This window comes from Xyrauchen texanus, chromosome 45, assembly GCF_025860055.1.
Source record: "Xyrauchen texanus isolate HMW12.3.18 chromosome 45, RBS_HiC_50CHRs, whole genome shotgun sequence".
In the NCBI taxonomy this organism is placed as follows: Eukaryota; Metazoa; Chordata; class Actinopteri; order Cypriniformes; family Catostomidae; genus Xyrauchen; species Xyrauchen texanus.
In genome coordinates this window covers 24312849-24325065 of record NC_068320.1, presented here as the reverse complement: position 1 = coordinate 24325065, position 12217 = coordinate 24312849, and the positions used below count along the sequence as shown (strand labels likewise).

Below are 12217 nucleotides of genomic sequence, written 5' to 3'. Positions count from 1 at the left end.
AGTCAGTATTGTGGCAAACTGTAATGGTGAAGTATACAAATAGAATCCCAACCAGATTTGTTGTAATGAAAAACTCTGCTATCATTGCATTAATGTGCTCGGATAAAAACAAATGCAATGTTCAATCAATATGTGATTGATGGTAACACTTTACAATAAGGTTGCATTTGTTAACGTACAATGAAACTAACAATGCTTTAACATCACTTACTAATCTTGGTTAATGTTAATTTCAACATACACTGATGAGCCAAAACATTATGATCACTCACAGGTGAAGTGAATAATGCTGATCTTCTCCTAACAAGGCCACATTTCAAGATCTGTGTAGATTAGATGATAAGCTAACAATCAGTTCTCGTAGTCAACGTGTTGAATGCAGGAGAAATGGGCAGAAGTAAAGACCCGATGACTTTGACGAGGACCAAATTGTTATGGCCAGACGACTGGGTCAGAGCATCTCTGAAATGGTAAGGCTTGTGGGGTGCTCCTGGTCAGCAGTGTTGAGTACCTACTGACAGTGGTCTGAGAAGGGACAAACCACAAACTGGTGACAGGTGTTGGGTGCCCAAGGCTCATTGATGCACAAGGGCAAGGAAGGCTATCCCATTTGGTCCGAACCGACAGAAGGTCTACTGTGGCACAAGTCACAGAAAATGTGAATGATGGTTACAGGATGAATGTGTCACAACACACTGTGTATCGCATCCTGCTGCATATGGGGTTGCAGCGTGAAGCATTAACATGTTTCCATTGATCATGGTATAAATGGGGGTGTACTTGCTTGTTTTGATTATTGGGAGGATTACACCCCCCATCCCCCTGGAATCTACGCCCCTGCCTACCTCAATGCACATATTGTTCAGGAATGGTTTGAGGAACATGATCCCCAGATTTCAATCCGACTGAGCATCTGTGGGATGTGCTAGACCAACAAGTCCGATCCACAGCAGCTCCACCTCGTAACTTACAGGACTTGAATGATCTGCTGCTAATGTCTTGGTGCCAGATATCACAGGACACCTTCAGGGGTCTTGTAGAGTCCATGCCTCGGCGGGTCGGTGGCAACAGCATATTAAGCATATGTAAGCACATATAGGGTCATTATGTTTTGGCTCATCAGTGTATACTAATATATTTTTAAATGAAAAGTTGTACATGTTAGCATTAGTTAATGCACTATGAATTATTATTATTTTGTTTTTCATAAATTAATAGTAAACAAGTTTAATAAATGCCGTAAAAATATATTTTTCAATGTTAGTTCATGATACCTACTGAACACTGAAAACAGTGAATTAGGCTGATCCCACATTTTGAACCTGGTATGGATTCCTAAGATTCACTGGCATCACTGAAAATAACTGTGACCTCTGCAACATGATTGAACTTGTGAAAGGGATATGTTAAAAAAAGAACTGCACACATTAATGCTGATTTGTGATCAGTCTTACGGTTTTTACACTTAAGAGTTTAGGTCAGGGAAGCTGACTGTCGATCAGTATAAAAAGAAGACCTGTTTCAAAAGTGTGAAGAAAGCATATTGACACAGAATGATTCAATTAATCAAAAGTGAAGGGACACTGGATTTTATTAACACCACTGTGGTTGTTTTAGCAGCCCTGTGCAGAAATAGCTATGATGTCTTTTGTACTTCGTCAGGGTTTATTACTATATGTATGAGGTTTACCATCCCAGAGTTTCAGAACAGAAACCGAACAAGAGGATTACGCAAAGAAACTGGACGCTTTCAGGACCCCTTCAGTGCAGGTGAGCTAGCCGAGTTATTCTCTTTAGAAACACAGGTAAACATGGGATTGCATTTAGCATGAAATTGTACTTCAAATGAACTTATGTTTGTGCAGCAATGCAGATTTATATGAAAGAAAAGGACTGATGTGCAAATTACTTAGTCTAACATGAATCACCCAAAGATGCCCTTTATTTTCTTTAACAATTTGAATTTCTCTTTTCTACATCTTTAGGATGGCTAATGGGAAAAGGTTTGCTCAAATTCCCATGTCTAAGGTACACTTGGGGATGGGCTGTATTTCTGTTTTGTTATGTCTTTATTTTATACAGTATCTATTCCAGAGAGGATGCAATTGACAACATGATTTAACCATTTGTGACAGACCACCTGTAATTAAACTCATGAAGGTTTTGACTGCAAAATTAGCTTGAAAATACTTGTCTACGACACTGGATGTGATATGTATTATGTAAACAATGAAAAAGGCTCAATTAGTGTCTCATCTTGTACTTTTTCATTCTATCCATTGTGCAGTGCATGCGAGACATTTGTAAAGAGGAAGACTATGCTTTCTTAAACAGCCTGGGGAAACAGGACAAGAGTCCAGAGGACAACACATTTCAGGAGAGCGAATGGCAGGACAAGAAAGAGGAAAGGGTATATTTCCATCTGATTTCCTACCTTTTCCTATACATTCTCCTCTACTGGCTTAACATTTGATTCTCCTGAGAAGTGTTGAAAATTATGCATCTGTTGTATCAAAACAATGCATGGCAGATTGGGGGAGTGTTCACCTCTAAATCAGGTTTTTATGTTTATTAATGTTGACTGTCTTATTCCACAACTTAGCTGTTCTGTGTGTTCCAAAAATCGGTCAGGTTCACCGTCGTCAGGAGCGAGAGCAGCTGGAACGAGAGCAGCAACTTGAGATAGAGGAACAGCGGAAGGTACGTTGACTTTACAATGTCAAAACGTCTCTGCAGGCCGTCTATTTTGATAATACTAACCAGATCTGTGTCCACCAAACGCAGCCTGAGTCTGTCCAGGGTCGACATGCCCGCCTCATCAGACTTACATTGTCATGCTAATTTTGCTTGAGGGTATTATGTCTGCATCGTTCCTAACTTTGGTTGCACATGCAATAATCTCTGCTTTGCCAGGTAATACAGATGGCCCATCTATGCACAGGTAACAGATAATGTGTCATTTGTGAAAGTGAATACTGTAAAAGTCGTTGTTGTAGTGCATCTAGTGTCCATTTCACCTGTAAACTGCCATGATACAGTATGAACAACAAGCCACAATCAAATCATTTGGCAAAACTGTAGGTATGCTAATGTGATTTTACGAGACCAGCTAGTCTTTTTCAAGTGCTTATAATATCAATCCACCACACCATTTTGTTTCACAGTGGACTGTTAAAAATCCTGTGCACCCTGACCCCTGGAAGTTAAATTACAGTCAGACAATGATGAGAACTTACAATTTTCAGAAGTGCTTCCTAGTTTTGTGGGCAATATGCATCAGTTGGTCTGCATATGGACTAGGAGTTCCTACAATGTAGCTCTTATGCAGGATGCTACACACGTGTTTTTGTGACCGATTATGAGCTCCCAGCTGCACATGGACTACTGCCAGCAAAGCACGTATCTAACAGCCTAGCATGAGGTCACTGACGGACAGTCGTGTTGTTGTTGTGCACTTAGCTGTTGTCATAATTTAACAGCTTGAGGAATTCCTGCAACGCCTTTTTTTAACAAGGTGCTTACTATGAAGAAACCCCAATGGGATTGTGTAAAAAAACATCTAATTGATCTACCACGCTCAAGCAAGTATTTCAATAGCCTTGGATTCTGCCCTACTAATTTCTTAAAGCTACAAACGGACAGTCCACCACTCTCCCTTCCTTCCTCTCCAGCTGTTAGGGTCTCTCGGCGAGTTTCCAGGTTTGCAGAGTGTCCATCCGCTGATTAATATACGACAAGGTCAGGGGAGAAGAGCTTACCCTTGTTTCCCATGTGCATCTTATTAGATCCTGTTATCATTCATACATCTACAAACAACATAAATAATGCAGATCTCAACAGATATCCCCTTTCTACATGGGTTTGTGAGTGTGTTACCAGAAGAGAACAGTCTGTGACTGTTTCAATCCTCTTAGGATGAGATGATTGAGCCTTTTTTCCCCCTTATTTGTTTGAATAGAAGGCGATGTCTTTCAACGTTTTCCATATGCTTCGCACATCAAGGTTTAGTGCATGGCCTATAGGAGCAATAATCACTTTAGACACAGGAAGTAGCACCCTCAGAAGATCTGACTGAAAGCTTGGATAGTTGGATAGGTCAGATGTCAAGCCCAGCCTCATACTTTCACCCTTACATAAAGCTCTGCCTCAGCCTGACACTGAATCAGCCTGACATGGATAGACAGGCATGTCTCGAAGCAATCCAAGAACAATTGTGTTCTTTTTTTAAAAACATCTGAAAGGAGGCCTCTGGGAATCTGGGTAGCTCAACAAGTATTGACGCTGACTACCACCGCTGGAGTCGTGAGTTCGAATCCAGGGTGTGCTGAGTGACTCCAGCAAGGTCTCCAAAGCAACCAAATTTGCCCGGTTGCTAGGGAGGGTAGAGTCAGATGGGGTAAACTCCTCGTGGTCGCGATTAGTGTTTCTCGCACTCAATGGGGAGCATTGTAAGTTGTGAGTGGATCGCTGAATCGGAGGCAACTGAGACTTGTCCTCCGCCACCCGGATTGAAGTGAGTAACTCTGCCACCATGAGGACCTACTAAGTAGTGGGAATTGGGCATTCCAAATTGGGAGAAAATGCGATTTAAAATATATATTTATAAAAAAGAAAAGAATGGAGGCCTCTGGTCTTTGCTTTTGGGTTCTTCTCTTGGGTGAACCCAAGAAGAATCTTTGCATATCTATTGGTAGGTAATGTGAAAGGGTTCTATAGTGCGTCACCGTCTGGTTCCAGAAGTAAAATCCCATTCATTTTTTCCATAGGGGAATTGATTATTAACAGTAAATTACAAACCTTTAAAGATTGACGTTATTTTTTTAAATATTGTGTTTAATAGTAGAATTCCTGCTGAACAACTACTCTACCCATGATCTTTAGGGAGAAAATCCACCAATGGACCCTTTTCACACATCTGCATGCAGCAAAGTCGTCATTGTTGGCTAAACTTGAATGGCGGTGAATGGGGGACCACAGCAAATACAATTTTTGCTTGCCCATTTGTTCCAACAGCAAAAGAAAAAATCTACAATTATGCTTTCACAGCTTTGCAAAATAAGATAATAAATATAGAGCACTGGACAACATCAGTAAGAAGAGAGAATAGACCAAATTTTCTGTCACTCTCTCAGCATCTTTTCAAAGTATTCCATGGTAATATAATACAAAGTATAATGTTATTAATTTACACTAAATATTTTTTTAAATTGGAAATATAAAAGTTTGCTACATTTCTGTTAAAGAAGGCAGAAACTCGTTATAAAAGGTATTTTAAAAGGGTCCATCAGAGAATTGCAGCAAACAAACCAAGGAAAAAGCAGCGATCGCAGACTTCCATGACTTACTGCAAATGACGTATTAGAGTCTGTCTCCTTATGCCGAGTTTACACTACACGATTTTAAGCCTGATTTTCGCTCGCCAACAGTTTTGTGGAGATTGCCGACAAAAGCATGAAATCATTGGCAAATCAGAGCTCGCTCCAGTGAGCAAAGATTGCAATGTATGAACTATCAAAGACACGATCTGAGAGAAGCGCCGACTCGTCGCCGATGTAAGCGAGATATCTAGAATGTTAAATATCTGGACCTGTCTGCATTTCCAAATCACACAATGGGAAATGTGTTTTGCATTTACATTTATGCATTTGGCAGACGCTTTTATCCAAAGCGACTTAAGAGTCCTTATTACAGGGACAATCCCCCCCGGAACAACCTGGAGTTAAGGGCCTTGCTCAAGGACACAATGGAGGAGGCTGTGGGGAACGAACCAGCGACCTTCTAATTAATAATTGTGTGCTTTAGCCCACTACGACACCACCACTCCATATTTTGACTGAATACGACTACAGCGTTGACATACAGCCAATGAGAGAGCAAGAAACAGGGCACGGGAAGTTTCAGTGGGAGGAGTCCTGATGTACTTACAACAGAACATCAACTAGCATGGCTGCGGTATCAAGAAAGTCTCATTGGACTGAAGAAATGGAGGAAAAATTTGATGTTTCCTCTGAACTGTACCACAACCGGGTGGAGAAAGAGAAGAGTTGGAGAGAAACTGCCAATTCTCTTGGACAGTCAGGTCAGCAAATAGGAAGATATTTCAGTAGGAGGAACTTTTTCATATTTCAAACAATAAAATATATGATGCCTTTAGGTGATTAAAAACATACACATCATATTCTGAAATGCATAACATATGATCATGCATTTGTTTTCGTATCTCGTAGCACTTCTCGCGTGTACTCTGTTGTGAAACGTAATTTGGAGTCCAGTCGTCGGGGATTCGTCAATAGTGAAATATGTGTTCACCCCTGTTGCCGATTCGTCGGGTAATTTGAAAATGCTACGATTTCCATGACAAGACAGACAGTTGTGTAATATGAATGGTACCGTGATCCGATGTCTTTGAAAGTTGTGTAGTGTGTAGGAGGCATAACACTCTCAAGCTACTTCATTCCCTCATTAAAGATGGTAAGTACACAGTCTTGTACCTTTTTGTCAGATTATACTTTTATAATACTTTTTAGCTTCAAATAAAAGTTTGTAATGTTGTGATCAGAGCTAGTTGGTTTGGTCCATGGCTTAGTATGAAGAATTTTTAGAAGTCCCAATGGAAAATGAATGGGTAAAATACTTCCGGAACCAAGACGTCTGGGGAAAAATGGGTGGGCACTGTTGCGCTGTATTATTGGTACATTTGAATTGAAAATTAAAAACATATGATTTTGAAATACAAGAATTAGACTTACTGTAACATTGTACTGACATACATTTTATTAAATTGTATTTATTAATTGTCACTGTAAAATGACACAAGTATATGCAGGGCCGGACCTAGGGTTTTGGGGGCCCTAAACAAAAATAGTGTATGGGACCCTACAGGTTTCTAGAAAATTCTAGTTAATTTAGAAAAAATATATGAAATGAAACATACTACGTTTCATTGATACGGTTGTGTGTTTTGTTGATTTAGAGTAATTGATGGGCAAAAAATACCCCGAACCAATCACGGGCCCTAAACAAATGTTTAGGTTGTTTATTGGGTCGGGCCGGCCCTGAGTATATGAACACATGGCCATACACAGTTAACATGTTAATGCCTATTAAGTATTTATCAATTTAGCCCACCCTAATGAGAAAAAGTGAAGTAGTTTTCACATGTGACAAGCAAATCATAAAAGAGATGATTTATGGTACGTACATTATGGCGTACAGTAGCAAAAATTGCCTGTTTGATTCTAAAGATCAGAGAAAGATTGGAAATGGTTACGTAAAACCAAAACTGCTGTATTTAGTGCAGAGATACCAACATTTAATGTGGACTGAATACACACAAATGAAAAATAAGAACCCTTTAAAATTAGTGGTCTCATAACAAGAGACTCATCCTATTGCAGAAGCATTCCCTCACAACACCTACCACACAATGAGAGTGTCCAGCTGAAGTGTAAACATGTAGTGTGTCATATCTTTAACAGAAGAAGCATGAGAAGTGGAAAAGTCATGTAGCTGAGCTAGCAGTGCAGCGTGAGGCCATCCATGCAAAACTGCACCGACTACGAGAATTCAGGGTGAGCTAGTTCAAACAGACAGACAGACAGACACAGACACACACACACACACACACACACACACACACACCCTACCATTGTTCACAGTTGCATACATATGTGAGACCCAAAATTAAGACTAAAACTGACCAGATGTTGAATGTCTAATGCAAAGTATGCCAACCAATCCCATACTTACTTGACTTGCAGCAATGGACACACACAGATTACATCTAAAATGCATTGTTTTCATAGCAGCTATGATAGTTATTCATATTCCTAGCAAATAAAAACAAAAAAACTCTTGATATATTGATTAAATGATTAATAAACTGGCTTCTTATGTCTTGAAAAGCCTAGCGCTGTTATCATGTGAAAGTCGAGTAAGATTTATGATATTCAGCTGTTTCTGTTAAAGCACAGAATATATGCCTAACTAATGCATCACTCTCTGTCCCTTTCCAGGACTTTCAGAAGAAAGTTCTGCTGCAGGATTTGGGTCAGGATCCTGGTTCAACAGACGAAACAATCAACCACCTCCTAATGAGACTGTAACTGTAACTTTAATAAAAACGACTTACTATTTCTGTAAGCAATTTGACATGTATATTGTCCCTACTAAAAGACAGATGTCACTGAAATAGGTGTCCTCATTTTGCACGTTTGGGATTCCTGACATCAGACTGACAACATGTTTGTGGAGGGCGGGTTACGAAATGAAGTTGTGCGGTTAAAGTTTTACAAGTGGCTTAAATTGCTTACAGCACCTTTAAATAATAATAATAATTAAAAAGCAATTAACTGTCCTCGCTCACTTCATATATTTATAGTGCTAACAGAGCAGCTTTATTTGATATATTGCAGGTGTGGACTGGGTCAAATATCTTCTATAGATGTGTTAATCTGGTTAAACCTGAGGTGACAGAACATGTGTAAGAATAACTTCAGTGAAATCTGATCTCTACCTCTTCTAAGATGCTAACTGGTGTGAAACTCATTGTCAGACAACAAGAGTTGAGTGAGTTATGGCTTATTCAATGTGCAAAATGATTAAATAACAAACTCACTGACCCTTTGGCAATAAATCACATCTATTGACATAATCTGTGTCACATGTCTGATATTATTCTGCAATATTGTAGTATATTGTAATCATGTATCAATGGACTGTTAATCACATGACATTTTGGAGAGGGGCAAAACTTTTTTTATTTATTTCATCTTTGATCTCAAGCACAAAAGGTGGTGATGGAGACTGATATAAAGAAAAATAGATAAAAAGAGAAAGGAAGGAATTGAAAGAAACCAGTGGTACAGGTCTAGGTCTAAAGGGGAACACAGGAGAATCATGTTACAGCGTGTCTGACCCTTGAGGGCAGGAAAATGCCATAGTCTCCAGTGTCCCACATTGTCAGCAATACACACAGCTTTGCCTCCTGAACAACTATACAGAACTGTACATCACCTCCATCTGCTCTGTTTATTTCATGACAAACACACTAAATGGACTACGTGTAACGGGGCAGTGCAGGTTTAATTTATCCTGTCCTCAATGCATGCTGCGAAACACATTTAAATGAAATGCTGCTTGTTGAAATGCTACGTTAAGGTCGATTTGTGCTAGAGTACTTTCCAAAACAAGCATTCCATGAAATAGTTACAGGCAATTCATTACGCAATCCTGCAGCACTCCATTAGAAATGAAACATGCATTTAAGATTGTCCTGCCAGCTTTACCACACATCCATCTCGCTAGAGGTGATGCATGTAATGTTTTGAAGTTGTTATTGCTCATTTGACTCTTTATTTTTATTTTGTCCACATTGTGGCATGATGGCTATGTGTTTCAAGGTTGTGACCCTACAGTATGTAAGACTATGTTTAGTATAGCATACTAAAATCACTGCATGGTGATTTTTAAACATCTCATTCTTTACAAATTATTGCTTGATAGGACTTGCAACAGTTAACATACTGACATGCAAAATTAAAAAAAAATGATTTGCAAGATTATAACTGGATCACTCACTTGCAATGTGATGAGGTCATGCGACAACAATATATAAAATGGTTTGCAAAGTTTATTGTTGTATGATGCATCTTTCACTTACTAATTAATAAAAAGAATAGTAGTATACAGTGTACAAATAGAAAGCTAGTGTACATTTCTGACTAAAAATACCTATCACTAACAAATCAGGTCGTCTGAACGTTTTGTTGAGTTGACTATGGAATGTGCCATTGGCAGAGCTTCCATAGAAAGGCACAATGGTGCGATCTTTAAGTGTAGCTAACACCTGAAACCATGTGAATCCCTGGCGTGTAGCAACACCAGATAAAAGCCAATGCTTCAGGCCATTAAGGAGAAGAGAACCTGCATGCACCCCTCAGTGCCTCTTTAATCCTCTTACACTATGCTTTATGTTAAGTATCTCTAAACATAAAATCTGCATAAAAACAACCATTTTATGACAAGCAAGTGGTAAAAACGCAGTAGAAATTGAAATGTGCAGGCGAAGAGTAATTATATTGAAATTACACATGAAACTATGTTTAGGGGGCCCTGCTGTGTGCAACTTGCCAGGCCTTCTGTTTCTTTGATAGTTTATTGGTGCTTGCTCAAGCTGATCTTGTCAAGAATTCTTCACATATTAACAATGCATCGGCTCCAACATGTTAAATAGCTGCCCTGTGCATCACCTCACCCGCCCTGTGATGAATGCCCAGTGGGATGGAGAGAGGCAGGTTTGTGTCACTGACCTCATTCCAAGTCCCCTGCTCATCTCCATGTGCAGATGTTTAATTCAGAAACCATTATATCTGACATCACACTCCCAGCATGCTCTAATGCAGCATTGCATGTCTTCGGTATTACTGATCGCTTATATTAGTCACTATTACACACTAGCCAAAGCTTCTGTGCAGGCTGAACGGATGTCATGCATAACAAAGATGAAGAACACTGGTTCGCCAATCTGTAAAACAAAGGCTTTGTTACTGAAGTCAGAGAGAAAGAGAACAAATCCTAATTACGGAGTAAATCTGTATCACTGCTCTATGTGATGAAGAGAGGCTTTGGGGAAGATTACGCAAGTCATCAACAAGACACTTCCGCCTGAAGCATGTGGCAGGTGGGATTGCTATTGTGCAAGAGGAAGAGTTTTTGAGGACACTTTAATGACAAGAGAATGCTTCTTAAACATTACACAAACATTTCTTATCTGAACGTTCCATCAGGAGCTTAATTTGTTTTGGGATTTTTTGCGTGCGCGCGCCAAGTTGCATCACTTTTGATTTGAAAGTTTCAGATATATTTATGACTCATACCTCTTTATTTGGTCACAGAGTGTTATAGGCTATTGTTGCTGCATTTTAGGTGGTTTTACTCGCTGTAAATATAGTGGGGTGCAAAATTATGAGACCACGTTTATATTCTGGGATTCAAAATTATTTTAAAACAGCAAATACAACTTTTAGGATTTAGAAAAAATTAACGTTGGACTCCAAAAACTGTCATGTTTTGGGCCGGGTTCGGATTGGTAATTATTTAATTATTTTTTATAATTATTAATATTTTCATAATGCATACATATATATATACAAACACTATATTTATATAGTCCACATTTATTTAATATATGTTTTTTATTTTATTTAAAAGTAACTTGTTTCGCACACATGCTCTAACTCACAGTCACGTGCAAACAGACTATTTAGTCTTTTGTGCATCTACGCTGTTTTTCAGTTGCTTTTAAATGTAAACACGCACTGGATGGACGTTTTTGACATGTTTTTTTCAGAGTCTCATGCAGGACCGTTGCATTTAGACACTGTGTCTAGTACGGAAAAAAGCATCTCGAAACACCTGCGTCTCTTTTATTTGTTGCGCTGCATCAAGCGCAGTTGTCGATTCGATGTTCAGCTGAAGATCAGGTTGCAAAGAGTGACTGTGACACAGCATTACAAGTTGTTCTTCACCCAATCAAGTTTCAGCGCTTGATAAACACTAGGCCAACATTTCCCCCCTTTTTAAAACTGTATGTTTACTGTTACTACACACTTACGAGCAACAAATGTACTTGATTACAGAAGATATTATAAAGAGAGTTAGCGACTTCAGGTTGAGTTCTATCTTAAAATTTGACGGTATACAGCTCGGGTCGGGTCACACGGTCTCGGGAAATACCCCTGCAAACCTCTAGTAAGCTACTTACATCACCTCTGTAGTGGCCAAAGGAGTAACAAAATACTCCTTAAAGTGTGATATTTCACCCCCCAAAATATTCTCTCATCATTTACTCACCCTTATACCATCCCAGATGTGTATGACATTCTTTCTTCTGCAAAACACAAATTAAGTATTTAGAAGAATATTTCAGCTCTATAGGTCCATACAATGCAAGTGAATGGGTGCCAAAATGTTGATGCTCCAAAAAGCACAAATGTAGCATACAAATAATCCATAAGACTCCAGTGGTTAAAGCAATATCTCCAGAAGTGATGATATAGATGTGGGTGAAAACAGATCAATATTTAAGTAAATTGTTGCTATAAATTCTTCTCCCTGCCCAGTAGGAGGCGTATGCATGACGAAAGTGAATAACCAAAAACACAAGAAGAAGAATGTGAAAGTTAAAGTGGAGATTGACTGAGTAGGGAGGACAATT

The 12217-nt window shown here is 39.1% G+C and overlaps 1 protein-coding gene across 1 annotated transcript; it reads left to right on the top strand.

The window, feature by feature from the left end:
• The first annotated feature begins 1986 nt into the window (after nucleotides 1-1986).
• On the top strand, nucleotides 1987-8161 carry LOC127637193 (DDRGK domain-containing protein 1). The gene is made up of 5 exons (XM_052118138.1): nucleotides 1987-2028; nucleotides 2288-2410; nucleotides 2632-2700; nucleotides 7479-7571; nucleotides 8016-8161. Exons 1-5 carry the CDS (start codon nucleotides 1987-1989, stop codon nucleotides 8103-8105), a joined length of 417 nt encoding a protein of 138 aa, XP_051974098.1. The 3' UTR covers nucleotides 8106-8161.
• The last annotated feature ends 4056 nt before the right edge of the window (nucleotides 8162-12217 follow it).

What these genes read in the sequence shown, in the direction of transcription:
- LOC127637193 (XM_052118138.1), top strand. Translation starts at nt 1,987, where the DNA reads ATGGCTAATGGGAAAAGGTTTGCTCAAATTCCCATGTCTAAG. An exon ending in CTCAAATTCCCATGTCTAAG is followed by an intron (nt 2,029 to 2,287) that starts GTACACTTGGGG and finishes TCCATTGTGCAG; the next exon opens with TGCATGCGAGACATTTGTAA. An exon ending in AGATAGAGGAACAGCGGAAG is followed by an intron (nt 2,701 to 7,478) that starts GTACGTTGACTT and finishes TATCTTTAACAG; the next exon opens with AAGAAGCATGAGAAGTGGAA.